This window comes from Aythya ferina, assembly GCF_964211825.1.
Source record: "Aythya ferina genome assembly, chromosome: Z".
In the NCBI taxonomy this organism is placed as follows: Eukaryota; Metazoa; Chordata; class Aves; order Anseriformes; family Anatidae; genus Aythya; species Aythya ferina.
Window position 1 is genome coordinate 19862908 of NC_140299.1, and position 25369 is coordinate 19888276.

The window sequence follows — 25369 nt, forward strand, 5'->3', positions numbered from 1 at the left end:
GGCCAGTGTCCAAGAACCCTTATGCAGGTCTCTTGTAGATGATTTTACAATTCATCATGGGATAATGTCCCATTCAACATGCTGGGAGTGGCCAGAATGGTTTTAGCATGGGAAAATCATGCTTGACCAGATTGATTATCATCTCCGTAGAGATGACTGGCTTTGTGAATGAGGGGAAAGCAGTGGACGCTGTTCATGTTGGCTTTGTCAAGGTGTTTGATCTGCCACAGCACATTCATAGAGAAATTGAGGACAAGTTTTGGATAGGTAGGCTGCAAGGTGGCTGAAGAACTGTCTGGCAAGCAGAGTTTTATCACTGCACTGGTTTACCACTGAAAGTAAGACTGATAGTTAAAAGCAGCACTCTTTAGTGTTGATATGGGGACTGATATAGTTTAATATTTTCATCAAGGGCAGGGACAATGGGATGAGCTGCACCCTCAGCAACATCATAGATGATAACTGGGGGAGATGATTGGGGGAGAGCTCAACCCAAAAAGGGAAGTGGAATTTAGTTGCAGTCTTCCAGGATTTTAATAGAGAAGACAGAGGAAGACCCATTTGAATATGTACAGCAAAATGGCAAGAGCATGACAAATGAAACTGCAGTTGCACACAAGGGAAAAGTTATTTACAATGAATGTGGTTAGCAATGGAACAGGTTGCCAAGGCAGGCTGTGGGATCTCTTATCATTGGAGAGTTTCAAAACTAGAGTGGACATGGTCCTAAGTAAACTTATCTGCCTGTTAATTCATTTCTGCTTGAAGCAGGAGGCTGGACTAGATCGCCTATAGAGGTTTCTGCCACACTTAATTTTTCTTTGACTCTACTAGGTGTCTTCTTCAAACTTGCACATATGACATGGGCAGGCACAGCTGAATCTTTTGCCTGAACTGGTGTCATATTTCCTGGAATAAAAAAAAAAATAAATTTTTTTTTTTTTTTTTTTTTTTTTTTGCCAGTTTGCATTTAGAGAAGGGAAGGAGGGACCCACCCAAGAATCTAAGACAAATTTGCACTTGAACAGCAAATAGACATTTATTTTTGCTCTTACTTTGACAGTACTTCAGGAAGCCCTGCAAAACTCATGTTAAGTTTATTCACCTGTATCACTTAAAGAAAAGTTACTTGATACTGTCATGTGAACCAACTTCTTATACTAAGCCAGTATCCTACAAGGATATTGCAGAGCATTTAATAGTTTTAACAGGCTTGATGTGTTTCTGTGTCAACTCAGGAAATTTCTGAAGAGCCTGAATAAGAGAAAATATCAAATATAGAATATAATATAGAATATATTGTGGTGATTTAAAGGTGAAGCCCCATAAAACTGTTGAGATGTGAGCAAGTGATGTTTATTGAATTCCTTATGAAATCCCCTTGGTACTTGTGAGCCTGCATGCAAATAATCTTGCTTTACAACTTCCTTTTCCAAATAAACAGATTTTATCAGATATCAATTCTAACAACGCTCCTTTACTGTGGTAATATCATATGTTTGCCTATGCTGGGAAAGAATTTGGAGTGTTCCTATGAGTACTTTCCTACAAAAGAAAAAAAAAAAAAAAAAAAAAAAAAAAAAAAAAAAAAAACAGAACTCTGTGATTGCCTTTTTGCCCAACAAGAATATTTAAGGATCTATTGCCAGTAGGAGAAACCCTCTCCAGTTAGCCAACTCTAAGTCAATAATATGTATATACAAGTATTCAGAAGGAAATATTTACCATATCCTCAGAGTACCTGGGCAAAGATCTCAGAGATTTGCCACAAGGGGGCTGGGAAGAAAAGCCATAAAGCTTGGCACATATGGCATGTCCCCCTTGCCTAACAGGCAAGACATGTTGCCTAACATTCAGACATGATGTGTTTCTTTTCAGTCTATAGTTCTTTCTAGTTGAAACCTCACTATATACCACAGTCTTATTAATTAGTTTGTAAATGCCTCAGTGCTCATTTTCACTAATATACTACTACAGCTTGGTTCTTCATGAAAATTGGCTCCATTGCTGAGGAACAGACTCTAAACTTCAGCTTCATCTGTGAATTAACCACTTCACTATCCATTTACAAAAAGCTTGTGCCGGCCTGCAAAATACTCTCATTTATTTGGATGACCCTATATAAAACAAACAACCGCAACAAAAAACAAACAAGACAGCATGAAGAAAAAGCAAGGGTACTGCACTACCACCGGAGAGAGCATTCTCTTCAAGGCACCTCAGTTGTTCCCATAAGAGTTCTAGACTCCATATCAGCCTCTCAGAACCAGCCATGCAATCAAAATTCACAAACCTCAAGCAAAGATAGTGGAATTTAACCCTTCAGTTTCACCTGTTTGCAGACTGTCAGAGAATTAGTGTGGGTGTTTTTTTTTGTTTATTTGTTTCCCAGATATAACCTAGTTTTCTAGATTCATGCAAACAGAAGATGAATAGTACATTTTATTTTTCAGCAGAGCATTAAATCTTTTTCATGGGATAAGCAAAAAATTAATTGCATTGTATTTTGTGAGAGAGAAAAAATAAAAGAGAGAAAGCATCCAAGTGGATTTTATTGCCATAACCTTCAATACAAAATTAATTTTGAAAATAGAGTAAAAGTGTAAACCACAAAAAGCGAAGGGGAAATATTTAACATGTAAAAGCTAATGAGTCTTCTAGCTGAGTAGCTGCAGATAAGCAGAACAATGTGTTATGAGAAGTGTTAAATTATCTGGTAAAATAATAACAACATTCTTAAATTTTCAAAAGAGAAAAATGAATAAAGGTGTTCTAAGTTTGTTTGTTTAAAGGGGTTTCATACAGGAACCAGCAATGTGCACCCACTCCCTGAAAAACATATCTCCTGTTTAGATTGGATAAAATGAGCTGCTTACTTTCAAGACTTTAACTGTTAAACTCTGATTTTAGTAGCATCAATTTTTCTGTAATTAATGAGATACCATTCATCTTAATTTTTTTAGTTTGCTGCATATAGTATTTAGAAGCCACAGGTATCAGGGAAGGATTGTTTAACTTGTAATCAGCATTGATGCAGTTCTACTTCCAACATGAGCACACTAGAGCAAAGAATAACATTGTGTGGTAGGCAAACAAATCCACTGTTTTCTGAGAAACTCCAGCAAGGTCAGATGAAAGGGAAGGCAAAGGCACGTGCATTCAAAAAAAAAAAACAAAAAACAAACAAAACAAAAAAAAAAAAAAAAAAAGTGATCTCTTTGTAGGCAAACTACAAAGACTAAGAACAAACCGCCACAACAAGAATCAATTGACATAGCAAGAAAAGCATCAGATAAAAAAGCACAGAAAAGATGGGATGCCAGCCATACTTCTCAGGTTGTCCTACACTGTAACAAAATGACCTGTATTAAATGACTAGGTCTCACTTAGCATATTAAAAACAAATGAACAAAAAACAACCAAGAGAGGGCATTCTTAATATTTTTATAGTAACCGGCTACTTTTTCCAGTTCTTGGTATCCCACATTTCTTTGACAAAGAAGGCTGATGGAGAGTAACTATATTTCCCATGAAATAAAGAGTCAGATTTGCTGTGTGTGTACATTACCATATGTTTAGACTCTAAATTTGTAGCAGAGAAATTGTCTTTTTATATCAGAATTCTCTCTTTAAACAAGGTTTGAATTGTCTTAATAATGTAACATTCTTTCAGACAAAAATGGAAATGGAGCCACATGCAGATAGACTAACTTCAATCTAATTTGTGCTTTGGCATTGGAACAAGTAAAATCTCCCAGGAGGCTTTGAAGAAAGAGAAAGAACACCCAGCACCTGAACCAAAACAGATAGAAAAATAGTGCTTATCTGAAGTTTGGACTCAAACCTGAATCTGAACTTGTATTATCAGACAAAACCTTTTACCAGGAATTTTGTACAACTATTGTCTGTGTGCCGGGAAGCTCTCCACATCATCTTTTTATCCAGAAAGAAAAGAGTCCAAAATTAAGAAGCTATGAGCATTTACAAAACTATTCAAGTGCAAACAGCTACGACCACTTTCCATCGCCCAGAACAGGCAAGTCATGCTCCACTGGAGATAACAAGTTTTCCAGGAGTTTTCCTGAGGGACATACCTCCAAGCAAAAGCATCGTGCTCAGAAATGAGCTTTTCAAAAACCAGTCTGGAATCCTTGCTCCAGAGCTCACTCACTGCATATTCAAGCCATGCAAATAGAGGGGCATGGGGCTTTCTTTGCTATGTGCTCCCAGGTGGAACTCATGACTGGAAATTCACGCTTCAAAGAACATATTTAGAGTTACTCATTTGCTGCTCATTTAACACCACCTGAAAACACTCTAGATATGGAACTGAAGATATCAGAATTAGTGGTAGAGTCAGTAGGTTTTCACAGATGGGCACACTACATATGATCACTACTGCCGATTTCCAGCAGGCTGAGTTTAAGCCAGCTCCATCCATAAACCATGTGGCAATGCCTTACCCTAGATGTCCTTTATCAAGGCATGTTTGGGATGACAGCTATGAGGACCTGAGGTTCTTGCTTCTGACTAGCTGGCATACCAGAGAGAGAGCTTAGGTCAGTCTCCTTCTGCCTGTTGAGACATTTTATGGACTTGATTGTGCTTCTTACATAGGTTAACAGCCCACTTATCTAAGTAGTGTCAGATATGAAGCATATCACCACTTTGCTACATACTGTCACCCAGGTGTGTGATCTAACAGCCTCAGTATGTTAGTACTCAGTATTTTGCCAGTCCTAGCAGTCTTGGCTGTCTTAATCCAGTAACTTTTCTCTACATCATGCCCTCTGTGCTGTGTCTCTTGTTCTGCAAGTTCACTTCACTAAATTCTCTTAAGCCCATCCCCCAGACACACTCCTTTCACAATACCTTAATAACACTAGCCAAATAGGACATATACACTAATTAGAATTTTAAAACAACAACAACAACAAACAAACAAACAAACAACTCCCCTTAACTACATTATACCAAGCACCATCTCTTGCCAAGTGACCACATAATCTTATTGTTGTTCCTCATGTCATTCCTCACTGCCTTATTACTCAACAATTATTCCATGTCTATAATTAGTACACAGAGCTGCAACAGAACATACTAACTCAGCTTCTTGGGCCTGTCTGAACATTTCCTGAAATCAGAAAGATTTTGCAGAGGACAGCAGCCACTGGTGGCAACTGCTTGGCAAGTCCCTCAGCAGAAAGGCTCTTGTGTCCTTATGTCCTTTGTCTTCAGAAAGACACTTAACCACCTCTATAAATCATTAACCCTAATCACAAACCAAAAGATCATTTATCTCTGGTCTTTACATAATTAAAAAACTAGCAACAAATACAGCTTCCCTTTCCCATTGCAGAAGTTCTCATCATCAGTAGAATTGCTAGAGTGACACAGCTGAGCATTTACCCATAATAAGCATCTAAGGCAATAAAGTGTCTATTCCATCCGAATTATGCAATGATTTTCAAATTCCTTCATTTTTTTGGGAAGCATTCATTATGGACAAAGCAAGAGATTGCTTCTTAAAATGAGGCCAGCAAGTCAAAGTCAGCCAAAATTTATAAAACAAAACTTTGCATTTTCTTATAGCTCCATTCAGAAAAGAATAAGAAGCCAAATCTGTGCTGCAATTTGCTCTCCAGTACCTGAAATGCTACAAGGTTTCTTTGAAATCTGACTTAAAATAACAATCTGGCTTTAGTCACCCCTAGATAATATTAGGTAGATTCATCCTATTTTTTCTCTGTACCCAATATAATCTTAATTTGCAAGTATTTTTAAAAGCATGAGATTTAAAGGGCTTAGAGCTTTATGGTTGTTCATGAGAGCTTTATGGTCTGTTCATTAGGAGAAAAACATTGAATAACTGATCTCTTCTCTCTGGTGAACTCAGAAAGGCTTTTATAAATAATCTTAAAATTACAAGTATGGAAATACTTTTTTTTTTTTTTTATGCTATCAAAGAGAGAATTAATTTAGTGAAAATTTAAAAGTCTTTAAAATGGAAGAAAATACCCTGATTACATTTTCCTACATTTTCTAGTTTAATTGTCCAGCATGGTGAAAAAACAATATTTATGAGACTCTGTTATTGAACATAATTACAATTGCAATGTCAATTTCAACCTTATGGAATGTTAGAACAGATCTTATTTGTACAACACAAAGTGGTCAATACAATTAAAGAATCACCCTTTGTTTTTCCAAGAGCTTGGTTTCTGTAAGTCTACAGCACAAACCCACTGTTTGAAGAGTGAGGTTGTGTAGAAAAGTCAATGACTGTCTAGAAAATTCTGCTAATGTTTTTGTTTGTTTGTTTTGTTTTCTGTTTGTTTGTCTTCTTCCACAAATTAAGGTCACCACTAGTTGCAAGTTCCTCACAGTCCAAGTTCTTACATGAAGATCACAGGACCTGAGCATGAGGAGGAGCAATTGACGTGAGCAAGAGCTGTGACCATTTAAGAAACAGTGTTGAAAGAGATCTCAAACTAATAACCAAATCCCCTCTGAGCTCTGTTTTACTTTTGTTAAGCTGGTGCATTAGCACTCTTCATCTGACAGAGTGGTTCTACATAGAAATACATGTACATTAGTATCCAGAAAGAATTTGCAAATTCTCCCTGCAGAAGAGCTCCCCCCCCCCCCCTCCCCCCCCAAGTACTAAACAGATTCCCAAGAGGAGATTCCCAAGAGGTCAATCAGTACTTGAATTACAAGTCATGTGTAGATAACACGCACAAAAGGGATCTGGACCATGAGTCACAGAGACAATGGAAAAAATTCTCATTTTAGGCAAGGTGGGCTTTCACCAACCTCCTCGAAATCTATTTGTCCCATATACTACCCTTCTGTATGTCCATTCCAAAAGTTTCATACTATCTGATCTCTGTATGCCAAACCTGTGATATCTGGATACAGTAGAAAATTTAAGGCGCCTGCCACATGCTATATTTCCTGTTGCTATTACTTAGGTTAGCTAGTATGTGTCATTGTCATCGTCCCCCAACACAGTTAACATCCAGTTAAACAGATGTTGCATGATGCAAAGTTAACCACTGACTAGTAAAACAAGGAAACGAGGTTTACTGTTTTCTTCCTCTTCATCTTATTTTTTCTCATAGAAGGATGGATTATTACAACTATCTTCTACTGTGTTTCTATACCTGAAACTGCCTGAATGGGGAAACCTGAGGTAGAAGAAACAATCTATTAAGAATGCTCAACTCATGTGTCATGTATTCATTAGAAATTAGAAGATACATACTTTGTCATTTGTGCAGATGATGCACAATCAAATGAAAACATTAATAACAAAAAAGGCCAGAAAACAAACTACAGTAAAATTTGGAGATGGGAAACGTTGCATTGTAATTAGCAGTACAGAAAGACACAGAATACAAAAGTCACAGATCTCCATCACTGCTGAAAGCTGAGGCTCAGAAAACCAAAGGTTGGTTCTAAAAAGGCCACAGAAATCTGACACATCTCAGGCAACAACTGCTGTGCATGTCCCTGGCCACCCACCCCACCACATACTCCCTGACCAGTCAACAGCCCAGCGTGATGGCAACTGGGTGTTTTAGTTGCCATGCCTGTTGTTTAGTCATTAGTCTTCCCTCTGAAGACTTCCAGCAAGGATGCCAATTAGTGCAAATGGCTTGTAATTAGCAGTGATGCTTTTTTGTAATGTGGATACCTGCTCAGTATGAGCAGGAATAAGCCACCAACTCATTTCACATGGTCCAGAGGCAGCCATTGGAAGGTAAAGATTTGCAGTTAATAAAGGCCCATGCAAGAACGAAACCAGTGACTCAGAAGAGCAACACATTGTCTTGCAATACTGGTCCCCAAAGCTAGCACCTCTAATCTAACAGGATCATTGTTAATCTCTCATTCTAATAAGAATGTGAATATTTTCTAAGCACTCACTTCACATTTAATGTTCTCAGAGATGCCTATTGTGTGTATTAAATGTGCTGCCCCAGGCCTCGTGACATGGCACCTTCTCCTTCAGGCGGAGGGGAATTCAGTCTCCCTGCGGGACTCCTGCTTTCCTTATCCCACTTCGCACCCGTCTCCTCCTGCCTTCCCCCGCCGGCACCTTGCCTGCATCTCCTGCTTCATTTCTCACTGCTAATCCTCCGCTTGACCCAATTTAGCACTGCTCTCTCAGCTCTCCTGGCAACAGATGTGCAATGGCTACTAATAAGTAAGTTCAAGTATCTTCCTTCTGTTCTCAGCTCCACTTCATAAGGAAAGGCTCTAATTTTTTTTTTTTTTTCTGGGATTTTGAACTTCTGTACTTGACTTATTCCCTTCTTGTTTCTTAAATTCTTGTAGCGTCTTTTCCCTAGTCGCATCACTTTCTTTCCTCGGCATTTCACCCCTGCTTCATGTCTGCTTTTATCACCAGCACAGCCTACCAGCTGCCTTTTCTGTCATCTCCAGTCCCTTCAGAGTGCCGTCTCTATCAGCCTTCTTTGACACGAATTAATGAGATGACATTCAAATTCCTCCCCTGCTCCAAACACACAAGGTCCCACTTGCACCTTCATCTATCCTTTTACTGATTGATGATGGATCAGTTTGATTCCTTCTATGACTTTTCTTTGCTATTCTTTACTATTTTATCCTCTAAAACATGAAGACCACTTTTTTTTTCACCCGTCCCCAGCCCTGCTTTGAACCTCATGTGTCACTGAGATGGCTCAAAGAGGGCCTCCCACCCCAGTCCCTGCTTGAGGCATCCTCAGCGCCCCTCTCAGGACTGTCCCTGGTCTACTGAGCGGCTGCCCCAGGCCTGACCCAGCTTTCTCTGAGCCTGCCCTGAGGCCTGCTTCTGGCCTTCACTTCTTCTCCAAGTGTCTCATCTGGCTGTCTCCTTCTTACCTGGTTCTTCAGCTCTCCACTTCCCTCACAACATGCTTGCACTGAGAGAGGGTTCAAAACACGTGCCTCTGCCCCCCTGGTGGCCCTCCCTGATGTTTCTTTCCCAGGACTCCCTCCCATGACTCATAGCTCACCAGCACCTTCTCTTCCTTCCTTATAGTGCTATGAGCTCCCATGCCTTTTCCAGAACCCCTCTGAAAACCCTGTTCCCTTCTGTGCTGTGAGTCACCCTCCCAAGCCAACCTTCTAATTATTTGTAATTAACGATAACAAGAAGGAACTGACATGCTGGGGAAACGTAAGATGTGAGGATGAGAAGCTCAGTGTAAATGCTTAGAGAGACAGAAACAGCATCATATACTACTGAATAATCCTATAATCACTCCGTGTGCTTTCTCCTTCCCATAACAACTGTCTGACACCCCCTTGTTCTGTGTCCTGTTATGAGATATATAGCCTCGACTGTAAGGAGAGACCATCCACTGCATTTCCATTGGTACACAGCACTGGCAGAGTCTGGTGTATCTGGAAATCAGGCCAGCTTTTTTCAATTACCATGTGAAACATCATACACAACTGTTGCAGCCTGTGCTAATAGGTAATAAAAAGAATTTAAAGTAGCATGAGTTTCTCTCAGCTGCCTTGTACTAAAACATCCAAACTTTCCTGTTCTATCCAGCTATTGTACCTCTCATGCATTTTGACTGCACCTATCCATGACTTAATGTGAAGGCAATCATGAGAAGCTGTCCTTGAAGATGATAAGCAAACTGCTCATTTTTTTATTTTTTCATCTTCAAAGATGAAACTTAATTTGATGGCATGACCTTGCTTCTTTTCTTCTGTTCTCATTGACCATCCACCTCTGCCACAGCCTGCTTTATTAAGCAATATACTTCTCCCCACTCCTCCCATCTGAACCAGTAGTCTTCATCCATTAGAGACAGAATTGTTCACATCCAAGTCTACATTTAATTTTTGCTTCTTTTACAATTCCAGCCATATATTAAACACTGCAATAAAAGGTGCGGAATTTTTCTCCAGATTCATTTCTTTATGATATATCAGTATATAAGCCCCTGATAGAACTGGGAGTTTGAAAGGTTTATTTTTTTTTTTTCTTTTTCTTTTTTTTTTTTTTTCATATTTTATCTTTGAAATGATAGTAACATCAAGTCTTAGCAGCTCTAATTCTGCAGCTACTGCCCTGAGAAACAAGGACGTCTAGCTTTTTAGTGCTCAGTTAGAAATAGTTGTGTTTGCTTTTGTGTTTGTGTCTGTGTTTGTGTCTGTGTCATGAAGGGTCTCCAGAAATTGCTTTACTTCCCCAAAATCTGTTGACATCTAGCACTGCAAAGCTGTTAAGAGAAGTAAAAGAAAGAAACTGAACCATTTTAAGCAGCCTTTCTTAAACCCCTTAAACTCTCTGAAGTGGTCAGCTCCCAGTAATGCTATAATCACACTAATTTTCTCTTTAGGAGAGAGGGAAAAGAACCAATTTGCCAATCCCACCACATAACCCCTGACACTTCCTCCCCTCCAGTGAATCCAAACACACAAACCTCCTTAAAATTTTTCAGTGTCTTTATTTATATTAAAAAAAAAAAAAAAAAAAAAAAAAAGACTATGGCCATAAGTCGCAAATTGCAGATGCTACTTTAAAGATGAGAAACTTCTATATGTGTTAAATTTCCCTGAATTGTCAGTTTACCTGTTAATTTGATTATAATGCTTGTGTCTGTGAAGTCAGTGTTTGACATATGAGCAGGTGAGGTCTTCCTGAGTCTGTGATAGGACTGAAAATGTGACCTCATAGCTCTTTTTATTTATCTTGCTAGCAGTGTTGATGTGGTGGTCACCTCATGTGAAATACTGTGAATTGAGTCCTTCAGAAGAATGGTGCATGAGAAAGATGTCCAAAATGACCAGGTTGTGACTGGGTTATTTGAATTACTGTAGCACTTTGGAGTCGTCTTTGTTTGGGAAGTGTAGAGTTTTGTGATACATCAGCCCTAAAGATCTTAAATCCAGGTGTATAAATAATGATGTGATGTTTATTCCAGAGTGGAATTATGGGGAAAAGAAGAGAAAATCAGAATGGTAGTAAAAAAGAGGTCTTTAGGAAGGAAAAAGGTATTATCTGATATCTCAAGTAATAGTAATAGTAAAGCAGTAAATATGCTGTGGACCAAAGCTCAACTTTATTTTTAAAATGAATGTGGTTGAATTAAAAAGAATTTTAATCAGAATTTGATCAGAATCAAACTTAATTTTATCCATTAAGTATCCACAGTCAGATTATGAATATTCCTCTGCATGAAGTCTAATAGGCCAAGAGAGAGAGGGGGTCTTCTCTGACAGGAAGACTACAGCAATTGTGCTGAATTGTGGGTTAGTGATGAGAAAGGGAGCACTGTGTGTGCCTGTGACTCTGGATTTGAAAGGCTTGGATTATCAGCTGCCTCCACTTTATATTGTCCACCTCTGCCTACAATTCTTGGTGGATGGAAAGACACCCACCCGTTCATCCACAGAGCACTGTTGTTCCACCCTCTCCTTTAAATGGCTTTTGAAATTATTGATGGAAAATATGCAGTGATTTTCATGAATCACTCAAGATAAGTAGGGGACGAGAGCATGGGGTAATCTTAATTTATGGCTTGCCTCAAGAGAAGGCAAAGTGCCAGGGAGTTCATTCAATTACTCCAGTCAAAATCCTTTGTGGAGGCAACAGTAAAGTACCTCACTGCCTTTTAACCTCATAATAAGAAGTTTTTACCTTACCTCATCCAGTTTTGTACCAATAATGAGTATTCTCAAGGCATTGTTGACTTCATTAAATCTTTATGTCACCATTATGACAGTTTAAAGTGTTTCTTTTAATAATAAGTAGGAAGAGCAGTAAATAGTCAAGTGGGATAATACCTTACTCCTGTTCACAAAACACCTACATAATAGAGAAAATGTAAAATGTTTTCTTCCCCATGATTTCATGGTACATAAAAAACCTGCAACAGTTTCAAATTTAGTCTAATTCTATGTCATATGACAAAATCTTTCAAATCATTTTCCTTCCATGCTGAAGCTAATTTACACAGATAAATCCCAGAGGCTAAATCTTTGTATTCTGTTATACTAATTTCCAAATACTCATGAACCATGATATTAATTTCTGATACTGTATATTTAAGTGGAGTTTAACTTCTTACTTTGAATATATGTGTCTAACATTGTAGCAATTCAGTCAAAGACTATTGATTTTAATATGTCATAAGGCATTTTAAAATGGACACCAGCCCCCCCCCCCCAAGAAAAAATCCACAAAGCAAATAGTTAGCTATTACCTACAGGAATCTATAACATGTTTTCTGAAATATCCTATTTACATTTAGAATCCCTCTAATCGTTCAGGAAATTCACAGTTATAAATGGGTAGTAAAAGGGTAAAAGGATCATTTTCCAATCTGATTATTCTCAGAAGTAATGAAATTGGTTTAAAGTGACTGATTTTGTTTGTTTGTTTGTTTGTTTTGTTTTGTTTTTAGTTTCCTAAGTAGCCTGGACAATGTCAGGAAGTTTGTTCAAGTTTGTTCAATATTGCAGAGTAGCTTGTAACACAAGAACATGAACTTTTTTTTTTTTTTTTTCTCATATACTGTATATGAAGTGATTTCATGAAATGGAATAATTTCAGAACACTTTACATGAATTACAGAGTGCCCCAGAACACTCAAGCGACTAGTGGCATCAATGGGTAATGCATTGCATTGATATTTTTGAATTGCTTACTTGACTTGCTTCCTACTGGCAGGTTACCACACTGGACTGTGCAAGTACACATGTATATTTGCAAAAATGTATTTTAAGATTTGATAAATACATTTTCATATAAGTACAACAAAGGGGGGTTATTTGTTTTTTTATTGTTTTTGTATGTTTGTGACAGTGTTATTTCCTGGGTCCACCACTCATACTTAAGAAATCTATGTGCCAACTTTCACCTAATCCTTTAATATCCCCATATTTTCCTTCAAGTACATGTGCTCCCAAAGTACATGTTTATGCTGTGTTTACACTTTTTTCAATAAAAAAAGATTTGAATCACTGCTTGACAAACATAAAAAAAATCCACAACATGGCTGTCTTTCAAGAGAAGGTAAGACACTTGTTATATTGAGGAATGGACAAATACATTTCTAATATTAATCTTCCCATACACAGAATTACAACAGGGGTGTTATGTGATTGGGTAAAAGAGGTCAATTAGTGCACTACAGTGTCTTATTTAAGACAGGATCCACCCTGGGAAAGAATTTCAGAACCTTTGTTATAAATGCAAGTCTTTATGTTACAAATTCCAAAGCAGCTTTCCCTCCTTGGGCTGAGGGAGTAGGGTGAAGGTAGTGCACTTTGAAATTAGCATTTTTTCTTAACCCCATCTAAAAACCTTTCTTATTTTTTCAATATGAAACTTAAAAAGTAAAGTAAGGGTACAGAGCACTGACCAGAAAGATACAGAAAGATTTAGAAAGCACCAAGCATCCCGGTACCATACATATACATTGCGTACAGATAACTGATTCACTTAGCTGTATTTGAAGGAGCTGCATTACAACTGTCCACAACCAGTTAGCATCCTACAATAGGATTTGGGGTGTTTGCTTACAGCAACCTGAATTTCAGCCACAGAAAGATGATTTTGATACTCAAAGAAATTATAGCAACTGAAGTAAAGCTTCACAGTTTCTCTAGCACATAGATACTCAAATAACTGTTTTGATTTGTTTCCCAATTGAAGAAATTAAGTACTATAGACCAAGTAGTTTTTGTTTCAAATACAAACTGTGCGCTTACTTGTATAATAAACAAAAAGTGAGATCTTACTTTGTAAGTAAAAAGAGCTCAACAACAACTGTATGTGCGCAGCAGAATGAGGTAAGCATGTCCTCCCAGGAATAAAATCAATCATTATCCCCTGAAGAAAGCAGACAGCTGGGAAGCTGAATTCTGCTCACTATAGCAAGTATATATTTAACTTCACTGAAGTGCCTAGAGTTACATTAATGAATCCATCTGAAGAACTCAATTAAGTCTTCCTGTCTAGACTTGAGAAGCAAATAAATATTACCTAATGCATGGTATTCAATACAAGGAAAACAATCACATTTATACAGCTTGCTGCAAGATGAAGCAAGTCAGTGATACCTCCTCTGCTCACTATTTTAGGTTGACATCTGTGCTTTGTTTAGTCTGTACTTTATTACACTGACTGCCTGCTCCTTGCATTCAGCTGCTTTGAATGAAACACTGATGACAATTGAGGTCTGCCTTTAGAACAAACCTGGTTCAGTTATACAATGATTAATCCAAATAAGCAGTTGAACTACTACTTGATGCTGCATCAGAACAGTTGAAAACCAGCCTTCATTTACATAGACCTAAGTACTATACAATATATAGAAGGAAGTCTAGGCTACAAGTAGACATAACCCTCCTACACTGAGTCATCAGTCCTAAGTAATCCCCTTTATTTGCATAAATTAACAGACAAATTGCATTGCCTTCAGTTTAGGAAGGCAAATGCTCTTATCTACGTAGTCCTAGGAGCAGTGGGATTGGTATACAGGCCAGGCCATCCTTATGCTGTTCTTAGCATAAGGCTTTTGTCCTAGGAAAATAAGTGAGTGTCAAGGTCCATATCATTATTCTGCAGCTTCATCAATTGTTGATTCAGGGTTACTGCTATAATTAGCAGTGGGTTATTGATGCTTGTGACTACAAGTGTGCATAGACATGGACAGACCGCTCCTTTCTAAAGCTTCAGTCATTCATAGCCTGAGCTGTAGCAGACTTTTTTTTAAAGTGGCGTAAGGAGAGCAGACCTGTGAGATGTTTATCAATAGCAAGGAGGGAAGGTTAAGTTGTACTGTAAAAAGAGTGGAGAGTGATGCTTCAGATTTTCCATTCTCTTTATTGCCAACAGAATTATATTTAAAATGCCAAGGTCCAAAAAAAATGTTGTGTAATAAATACTTCACTTTAGGCTGTAATAAATAAAAAAAATTATTAACAAGGAATGCACTTTGCCAGCCACAAGTGGGGGTAGTTTTTGAAAAATAAGGGAGTGAAAAAAAAAGTATGGCCATAGTTCACAGTCAAGCAGCTAGAAGCTGCTTGTTGCTTGTAACAGCTATTCCACAGCAATGGAGCTCACCCTTCCCTCCCTTTCCAGATACATATTCACAGTTTAACTCCATCAGAAATGCTCTCTTACACAGGAGCAAGTAGTCACACTCTGCTCAGAATTCATATCAAAAGTATCTTTAACACACACGAAGCAAGGAAAACTATGGTCCGAAGAACTCATTGTCACACCATTTTAGTCCAACAGTAGATTTAGGCTTCTGTCTAAGAGAAGTGTGCCCAGCACACTATGACAGTCAAGTTTTCGTACCACCACACATCCATCATCAACATACTAGTTGCTCCACTATCCCCACTGTAAGTTTCACAGTGAACAAGAATGTCCATTTGGTTTAAGTCAGTCCCTTCAGTTACATCGCTGCAGCAGCATGTTCAGAGCATATTCCATTCTGTGTTTTAGTTCCAGTGAGCATCCAGAAACCAGAAGAGTTGTCAGGCGGAACGTTGTGGATATCCTGTCTTCATTGATGTAGGTAAGGAGATACTCCTCACTCTGATTGCAAATGATGATTTTCGTGTGATCATGATAGAAGTTCACCTGCAAAAGAGAAGAGAGTTCCTGTTTGTATACATTCTTATCTCAGTGACTGCCACTCAAGTTTTGCAGTCAAGGATTGTAGAAGCATTGCGTCAGGTGATGCAACAGGACTTACTTGAAATGTGCCATCATTGAAGAGCATCATCAGTGCTTTGTCAGATTTAAGCCACTGTAAGAGGTAAAGCCTGGGCCTGCGCACATCTGTAAGGCTGGGCAGATCACCTCCCTAGGAAAGAGAACAAACACGTTAAGAACTCACAGTTCATTTAGCTCAAGGTTCATTTCTGAAACTCAACATCCAGAAAATGCTAAACTTACATCCATGAGGTTCTCTTCCATGTAGTGCGAGAAATACTTCAGTACAGTTACTTGGCTAATGAACTGTTCAGGAGCCTCTGCGGTTGAGAAGACAGAGCATTGGCCTAGCTCAGGGTAGTAGTGGACTGTCCTGTAAGAGGAGAAAGAAAATAAGGATGTCAGATGTAAGATAAAACCACCTCAAGTTTAAATTGCCCAAGTGAGTGGTTGGTTTGTAATTATTCTTACTTCTTATCTGGCAGAAGGCTCATATGCGCCCCATTGTTGAAAAGGACACCAACGGTATGATCTGACAGCTGGTAGCCAAAGCCGTATTTGTTAGAATAGTCCACCCATTTTGTAACCCACTGGAAGGATGCTGTCAGCTGTTCTTTGGGAATGCTATCTGCTTCTGGCATGTTCTCCAGACATCCACGCAAAACCCTTGCAACTGTATCTGCAACACTTCCCATAGTACTGTCTTCCAGGCCTAAAAGAGAAGAATTATTAGACTGACATAACCACACAGAGAAGCCTTTAATTCTAAAGCTTTAAGTTATCTGGACTGTAATTTTAACAAGTTCAGTCTTCATGGCTTTTCAGTTTTAATTCTTTCAAAATATTACTATAGAATGTAAAGCACTAAAAATAGGAGGGTAGGAAGAAGCTGTTTGTTCCAGGCTTCTAAGTCTGGAGACACGAAGAAAGTAAGAGTGGGATTTAGAATTAGAGATTACATTTTGCTGCACTTACATTCACTGCTACTGCTGCAGCTTCCCAGAGTTCCTCTGACTATCATCCGAATAGAGTCTCCAATCTGCTTAGTTTCTGGTAACGCTCCCGGCTTGGCTACTGTTGTGATAAGAGGCTGGATCTCCTAGAAGAGATGTCAGACATGTAAACATAAAACATAACACAAGCTAAGGCTTACACACAAATTTTCACATGGCTTTCTTGTCTATCAACAAACAAAAAAAAAACTAGGAAAACTGTTACTAATGTTTCAAGAAAGTACGAAGAACTGCTACTAGACCATGCTTGAAACATGCCAAGTCCTTCCATTCTTCAGATCTTCAATTTTAGTCTTAAGCACTATTAATCTTTTGCTAATGCAGGAGAACAGAAGAGACGCTGCATGCAGGCCTTAACACCAAAATTTTAAGGGTTAGATCTCAGTGTTTACCCTTTAAGAAGCAGTAGTATTCAACCATAAACTAAGCCCTGAATTTGGAATATTGGGAAAGAGCACCTGGCAGACTAGTTTCCACATAAACAATGGGTGCTAGGCAGATACTGTAATTACTCAAAAGACAAAATTGATAGTCTCCCTACAAAGGCTGCTATAGTTTGGTGAAGCTCGGTTAAGCCTTCTTAAAGCAACTCTCCTAATCATTTAAGCTTGATTATGCTGTGTACAGCCTGAGCTGTGATATCCAAGTCAAATATAACTTAATTATAGCTACTCCACCCAACTGTTATTGGATCTGAATTGAACCACACTTGCATTTACCTCATCTGTTCTGTGTTTGTGGGGCTGCTGGGTTATCGATGTCTTCTTCAAATCATGCCTGAGTTTGTAAATTTCTTCGTCTTCTTTAGCTAGTCTGTCTGTTACACGGGAAAACAAAACAAAAAACCTTAATGGTGCATCTGGAAGTGTTGTTTTATATTGTTTATATGTTGTTAGGTTTTCTGTAATGCAACAAGTTAACTGCAGAGTGCATTGTCTCCTTCCAGCAAGTACTTTTAAACCTGCCAGTCTACCAGAACAGTAGTGCCATTATACGCAGATCACTAAGAGCAAACTTAAATAGACTGGCTAACAGATGGCCCATATAGATTGTCAGTATGCCAGAAGCAGCATTTACTTATGTAAGTTGGTGTAGGTTGCAGGCTGCCATCAATACCTATTGATAAAGAGGTCAAACCTAATTCAAGGAAGCTCAGAGACAAATACAGGTGTTCCCTTGCTATCTCATAGCTGTATGTTATGAGCATGACTCTGAAGCACAGGTGACAGAGAGGTAAGTTCCACACATAATTATAATTCACTTACTGTGTGTGTCAAAGTATCTAGCTTTATCCTTTTTACCACCAAAGAGAGCAGCAGCTGCTTTTTTGAAGAAGTTTTTAGCAGGACTTGACAAATGGAAGTCAGGAACGGTGTGACAACAGCTAGCAGAAAGTCTGTCAGGTGTAAAGCCCTGTGGAAAGGAGATTCAAAAAGCAATTTTTAGACCACAGGGTGCCTATTTAAGGGTGGATAGTTTGTCAGAACACTAGACAATACCAACCTGTACAAAAAAATCATGTCGAATTATTTCATCTAAACTGGGCCGGTCTTCAGGATTCTTTGACAACATACTAGCTATTAGGTGTTTCGCAGGGGCCATGAGAGATGAAGGCAGACTGTATCTTGCTTCCCTTATACATCTGTATGTCTCCTTAAGATTTGTGGTCTCAAACGGGGGTCTTCCCAACAGCATTGTATACCTGTTTAAAAGCAAAAGGAAGTTAACTTTACATGTTTTATACACCCACAATATACATCTGCAACTACAGAAAATGTTTTGTCTTCTTTTCACAAGAAGGAAAATTTGAATTGCTGCACTTTGGTTTGGCATATATAAAGGGCTAGAAAGCAGTGCAGTACCACATCCATTCCCTTTGAACTCTTAAAAGCCTAAGCCAGAAACAGAAATATGTTGTTTCAAAGGCAGCAAAGTACTTACATTACACAGCCTAAGGCCCAGATGTCAGATTCACAGCCATGCCCTTGTTTGTTGAGGACTTCTGGAGAGAGGTAATTTGGTGTGCCACATATTGTTCTGCAAATCAAAGAGGCCACAGACCCTGTTAGTATTCCAGATAGAAAGAGGAGAGAAGCTATTTTTCATAGGGCAGGTTTTACTCTCATGTTTGGGCAAGAGCTTGGAGGCTCTTGAAGAAGACTTCTATGAATGATAATAGTGTAGACATGTTTCATGGTGTCTTCATGATACAGGAAAAGCAGACTCATATCTGAACCATTAGTCAGATACCCTGCCTCTGGCATTTTCTATTATTCAAATGCTCACAGGAAAGAAAACGTCAAAGCACAGCAGCCTGTTTTCTAAGAGGGGAAATTTTGATGCCAGCAGAAACTAGCTTTTGCTATGGAACAGGATCTCTGCTTTTCCTAAGTGAATTTCGTTTCATTTTTTACTAGGCTTCCCTTTACTTTCTTTAAAAAGAAAAAAAAGCTCCTACCTCCTCCTGTGCTCCAGTGGTTCCAGACGAGCTGCCAAGCCAAAGTCACCCAGTTTCAATTCCATGTTCTCATTAATGAAGAAGTTACCTAGCAGACAGAGAAATTCCAGTCAGTCCTTTTCTTGCTAGGTAGGAATGCATTTGCCACAGGTGCTGAGTCATACTTTGTTCAAAGCCAGAAGCTAGCCAAGTTTCTTTTTAATATGAATACTGAATGTCACCCCTTAAGCACTCCAAGTTTCCACTATAAAGACAGACTAAGCTGATTCTATTAAGTTATCAGCACACAGGTGTAAAGTGGTACAGGGCTGGCAAAACTGAAGTGGTGTTCGGAAGTAAGCAAGGAGAACAACTCACCTAGTTTAAGATCCCTATGCAAGATTTCCTGTTCATGAAGATACTTTAGCCCTGACACAATTTGCCTGAGGTAGTATCGTACTTCTGGTTCTGTCAATACCTTCCTCGCTTTTAAGATGTGAGCCATTGACTGCAGAGGAAAAACAAATGAAAAACAAAGTGTCACTGAACATTCGCACAGAGGATTAATCTTAAGCAGAGGTAAATTAGTACACAGGTAAACGGCAACTAAAGAAGCCATGAAAAATACCTTTTACACATTACACATTTAAATTAGTTGCAGATTCCAGGCAAGTAAATACTGGATTTCTCCCAGTTGATGCTCACCCTTCTACTGCAGTACTCCAGAAGAATGTAAATATTCTCTCTGTCTTCAAAGTAGTGATAAAACTGCACAACATGCCTATGATTAAGCATTCTGTGCAGCTCAATCTCTTTATCAATCTGCAGAGACAAGAGGGTGGAAAAAGCATTGTTAACCTTGTGACCACTAGCTTGAGCTGAGCAGACAGCTCTATCACAACCATTTCAGAAAAAAAAAAAAATGGTTGGGCAATCCAGCGCGCACACAGTTTAAGAGGGACGGGAAAAAAAAAAAAAGTAATTCATGCACACACCTTTTCCCTTTGATGAGGTTTTGCTACTCTGCTATGAGGAATGATTTTTGCAGCATAAACTTTATTTGTTGTCAAATCTGTCATCTCATAACATTTTGCAAATCCACCCTGAAGAGACACAGGAGAAAAAAGGCAATTAGAGCAGGTACGAAAGAAGCCCCACACTTAGTCATTCACCAGCTCATGTATTAGTCAAGGAGCACGACTTCCTTCGTACGGGACAATTTGGTAAAAAGACAGGCTGCGCGTTCATCGCCTGCCCGAGGGGCTGTGTCGCGCACCCCCAAATCCGAATCGTTTCCGCGGGCTCACCGGGGCCGTGATGTGGCGGGGGAACAGGATGAGTGCTGGGAGCGAGGGGGAGGCCGGGGTGAGCCGAGTGGCTGTGGGGTCCAAGCGGGGCACCCCGCGGGAAGGGCAGCCCCTTTTTTCCGGAGCGGGCACGGTCCATTACCTTTCCGAGCACCTTCCCGCGGCAGTAGCGCTTCCCGGTCGTGGGGTCGGTAATAATCCGGGAGACCTCCGCGGCGGCGTGCGGGTGCTGGTGGGGCTGCTCCTCAGCCTTCTTCCTCCGCGACTCGCCGCTCCCGCCTCTGCCCATCGCCGCCTCGCAGCCCTTGGAGGCTCCGCCGCCGCCTCCCGGCGGGTAGGCGATGGTCCGCAGCAGCTCCATCACCGCACCTCGCAGCCCCTTGCCTCGCCGGCTCCGTGCTGCCCGCTCCGATCCCCTCCCCAACCCGCTCCCGACGCGCTGCCGACTCCGGGCACCCGCCTGGTTCGCCCCTTATATCCCGGGCGGCGGCCCCGCCTCGCCGCTCCGCCCCGGACCCCGCTCCGCCCCCAACGAGACCGCCCGGATCGGCCCCCGGCGGTGGGGACAGGCCGGGATCGGCGGAGATCGTCGACGGAGCCGCCCTCTCCCCTCCTCTCTCCTCTTCTCCCCTCCCCTCCTCTCCTCTCCTCTGCCCTCCTCTCCTGCCCTGTCCGGCCCGGCCCGTTCCGCGGGAGGCGGCCGTCCGTCCGTCCGTCCGTCCGTCTTCGCGGCTGCAGAGGAGGAAGGCAGGGAGGTGTATATATGTATATATTTTTTTCTTCCCCACCTGTGCCTGAGCAGCGCCGCCGCAGCACGGAGCCCGGCACGATGCTGAGACCCAAGCTCGCATCCCGCTTGCCCGCTCCCCCGTCCCCCCGTTTGCACGGGGAGCCCCCGCCGCGACGCCCCCGGGCGCTCAGAGCTGTCTGACAGCTCGGGGCAGCGACAGCCGGCTCTCACGTTTTGTTTCGGAGGACACACGAGTCTTCAAACATCACAAGTGCACCTCTAAAGGCAGTGGTGGCTTTGCCATGCGGGCCAGCCCGTGACTGTTATGGTGCACCAGTAAATATCTACTCCGTTCCTTTTGTAATGAGCAGACAGGCTTCCACAGATCTCATCACATTTACTCTTCCCCCCTTCCCAAGATACTTTCAGCATCACATCTCTCTCTTCTCCCTCCGAACACTTCCCTCCTTGAGCTTATTTTCCCCTGAGGTGGGAAGGCAGTGGCCTGCAGCAGGTCCCAGTGCTGCCTCCCAGCACGGGGGCAAGGAAGAACTGCAGCGGGGCAGCAGGAAGACTGCAGCCAGACAAGTGCCTCCTGCTACTGCGTGCTCTCCCCACCTCCAGGATGCTGTTTTGCAAGCTGAAATTAAAGTTTCTGCCCACTGAGTAACTCGTATCGGACACAGAGACATCTGGGGATCACACTCCCTGACCTCTGATCTAGATCTCTGAATACAGAAGATTCTTGAAGAGTGTAGAGTATGTATGAGAGAGAGGTTTTAAAATATGAAAGTTTTGCATTTCTTCCATTCTGAGGATGCAAATATTCCAAAGTTCATTACTTTCGTGGTTTGTTGTACATTTCTGAAGTATTGTTTGCTTGTTGATACACACTAGGAATACTTTTGCCTACATACACTCTGGTAAAAATAGATTCTATTTAATTTAATACAAATGAATATCTGAGCACGTAACTGTATACAAGATTGTACCATTAGTCCCTGAATGTCCCTCCTTTCAGATCTTCAAACAACAGTAAAATACACTCATTTTGCATTGTCATCAACAGTATGTATGTTTTATCAGAAATCTCCAGTAAGAGAAAAAGTGAAAACAATAATTTTTAAGTTACCCTAAATAAGTATTGCATTTTGAAGAAGCGTCAAATACATTTGATTAAGTACACTCTGTATGTGCCCATCTTCAGTTAGGTAGTGACCATGCACTTCCATATGGAGGTCTTTTTTTCCACCTCTTCTGCAAAGTCTAGTCAATTAATGATAGTATTATCAGTGTTTAGTCAAAGGGAAGGGGGACAAAAAAAGCAATATGGAAAAAACTAGGATACCCAGACTTTACTCTCAGTCCTGTGCCAACTCTCCATTCAGCTTATGAGCACAGGCCAATATTATTTCTATTACACGATTTAACTTTATCCAAATTAGTATGAGTTATAGCAAAATAAACTGTTTCATCTAAAGATGATTTTATGACACTTTTTTTTTTTTTTTTTTTTTTTTTTTTTTTTTTTTTTTTCTGTCTGTAAGTTGCTTTGGTTGTTGTGCTAAAATGCTTATGTGGAAAGGAAGATAGCCAGGATAGACGTACACGTTTTCCCTCCACTGGAAAGAAATGGTACTACACATGGTGAAAAACAAGTTTAAGGAAAATGGGCTTGTTGGGAAAAGGGGAGATTGTTAAAACAGTCTTTAAGAGGACACAAGTGCATACCTAAAGCTGAATACACAAAGTGTTCTGCTAAGCAAGGTTAGATCTATTTATTCTCATATACTTTGCTGAAGCAAAGTCTTTAAGCCCTCTTCCATCTGACACTCATCTCAAGGTGCCAAATTTACCATAATATTCATTGGAACTTTTTACAAAGAAAAAAATGTTTCAAGTATAAAAAATTTTGAGAGCATCCTTAATCTCATTGATGAATTGTGTTTGCTTTTTTGCCTCTCAATCTCTTATTTCATTTTTCCTTTTGTCCAGTCTTTCCACTATCTTTCAAATTTTGCCCTGTTTTCATAGTCCAAAGATGCACAGCTCATCAGGGAACATTAGCTGTAGGCTCTAAGTTCAATACTTAAGTGCTACAGAGGTTTCTAAAAGCCTACGTGCTGGCACTTACATGCTTTTATTTCCTCTGTATAGCTTCTGTGGAGACCTAATGGATATTTTGATATTAATATATTTCACTCTTTTCTTCTAAAGCTGTTCTCCTGGACAACTAACACAATGACTTGAAACCAACTCTTTCATATCTTAAAAGAATCCTTCCTAGCCTGAGTTCAGTAATGTACTTTTTCTCCAAGTTGTGCCAACATAGTCCTCAAGTATACCTGCACCCCGCATGAGAAGCTCATCTGCACACTAGTGAAGACAGAAGCTTTCTAGCCAAATCACTATGCAGCAGTGCCGTTACCCTGTCAAGAAAAAGGGCAAGCATAGCCCATGCTCAGGCTTCAGCAATGCCTTCTGTCTCTGGCTCCAGAAAAAAAAAGTAATCCTTTATACCAACAGCTTAATTTTCACAGACGCGTACAGCTTTTTCATAAAAGCCTGATTATCTAGGGGCTGGGAAGCTTGGGCATACATAAATCCCTGGGTCAGGTGAGGAATGGGAATTTGACAGTGTTGCTACTGCCCTAATTACAGGCTTGTGGTTAGTTGCTACGGGTGCTCTGGGAAGGTCTTGGCAGGAACCACTTGTTCTTACCCAGGTATTGGGAAAAGAGGTGTTTTAGGGTTTAAGTACCCAGAAAGCAGCGTGGCAAACCCTGGGTGTCCAACTATATATTGCAACAGAGCCATGGCACTGTGTTCAGGACCATAAATTTGATGGGACACTGAAGTCCTTATGTGAGATCAGTTCTAATACCATCTTGATGTCCTCCAGATTGTCTAAAACCCAAAGTTCATTCCTACAGTGCCACAGACATGATTTTCCTTCCTCTGACATGACCCTCAGGCAAGTAACTCTCCCTGGCAGTGATGGGTTCAAATGTTGAGATGGAGTTTAAAAAAGTAATAAATAAATAAATACATAAATAAATAAATAAATCTGTCTAGGCTTTCAGAAAGTTTTCTTGTGTGTTTTTGTCTGGTTTGAGATTTGGGCTATTTGTATTTCCTCTGAATCAGCAGCCTGACAGTCGCACCGACCCGTGGATAGCGCCAGTCCATACTGGCTTCACACGACAGCCCACGCGGGTGCCCTTGTCAGACCAGGCTCCCTTTCACCCACCTGCCCGCAGCGATCGCTTGCTGCTGGCACAAAGCTTTGGTCAGGGCCGTGCTGTCTGCTTGGCCGATCACAGAGTGCCCTCCTCCGGGGAAACTAGATTATAACAGCCTGCTCAAAATAATCTGATCCAAGAAGAATGGTGACTCCTTTCCTGCTCTCCAGGGCACTGTCTGCTGTGCTTCCAGTAAAGTACTCATCTCATAGCCTATAGAGTGAAGAAGACATAAAAAGAATGAGAACTGAAAAAGATACAGAACAAAACATTTTACCTGATGCTGCCATGCAGTTTATCAGTATGCCATTGCCCTTGCAGAGTTTTACATGTAGTGTTACCTATCATCCTTCCTCACAGATATGAGACCATTCGCCCTCCCTAACTCACTGCAGAGCTAGTGCAAAGGACTTGTTTCTTCTATAGCTAATGTATTTCATTTCCTTTGTTTGAAGATTGGCAAAGTTTCTAAAGACCTGAATTCTTTCACAGTTCCTTTAGAAGTTAATTAAAAAGCAGGCAGACTACCAAGAGTTTAAGACAATCATATGTTTTCCCAGAAAAGAAGTCTCCAAAAAATGAGGGCACTTAGCCCAGTAGGTCACAAAGGCTGTGCTAGATTTTGGTTCTTTCTGGGGAGGTGACCAGAAAAGTTCCCTCTATGTCCATTCTGGTCCCAGGGGCCAACAGGAAGGCAGGTCTTCAACTGAGGTGGTTAATAGGCTCCTGTATTAGATCCCCAAAGACGGGCATTTAGGGAATATATGTGTTCAGGATGCATGGCTGACTTATAGAGGTGTTTCCCCAGTGCAAAGAGCAAATATAGGCAGATAAATGGAAAGAATAAAGGTCCATTCAAGTGCCAGTGTCAATTTAAAACTCAGCTTTCTCTTATCCCTCACTACTCTTGCAATCCTCCCCTATGCTACTT

At 40.4% G+C, this 25369-nt stretch overlaps 1 protein-coding gene across 1 annotated transcript; it reads right to left on the reverse strand.

The window, feature by feature from the left end:
- Positions 1-14843: 14843 nt before the first annotated feature.
- PLK2 (polo like kinase 2) lies at positions 14844-20907 on the reverse strand. Its single transcript, XM_084503987.1, has 14 exons — positions 20609-20907; positions 20155-20262; positions 19865-19981; positions 19538-19667; positions 19181-19268; positions 18664-18759; positions 18226-18424; positions 17988-18135; positions 17442-17539; positions 16685-16808; positions 16181-16421; positions 15953-16082; positions 15750-15860; positions 14844-15634 (listed from the first exon to the last, which is right to left on the reverse strand). Exons 1-14 carry the CDS (start codon positions 20825-20827, stop codon positions 15443-15445), a joined length of 2001 nt encoding a protein of 666 aa, XP_084360113.1. The 5' UTR covers positions 20828-20907; the 3' UTR covers positions 14844-15442.
- Positions 20908-25369: the final 4462 nt, after the last annotated feature.

Bases quoted from the DNA above. Each gene is read 5' to 3' on its own strand.
- PLK2 (XM_084503987.1), bottom strand. From the start codon at position 20,827: ATGGAGCTGCTGCGGACCATCGCCTACCCGCCGGGAGGCGGCGGCGGA. The intron at 18,425-18,663 runs GTAAGTACTTTG...GCTTTTAAACAG, and splicing joins TGGGCCTTAGGCTGTGTAAT to GTATACAATGCTGTTGGGAA. The intron at 15,635-15,749 runs GTAAGTCCTGTT...TCTCTTTTGCAG, and splicing joins TCAATGATGGCACATTTCAA to GTGAACTTCTATCATGATCA.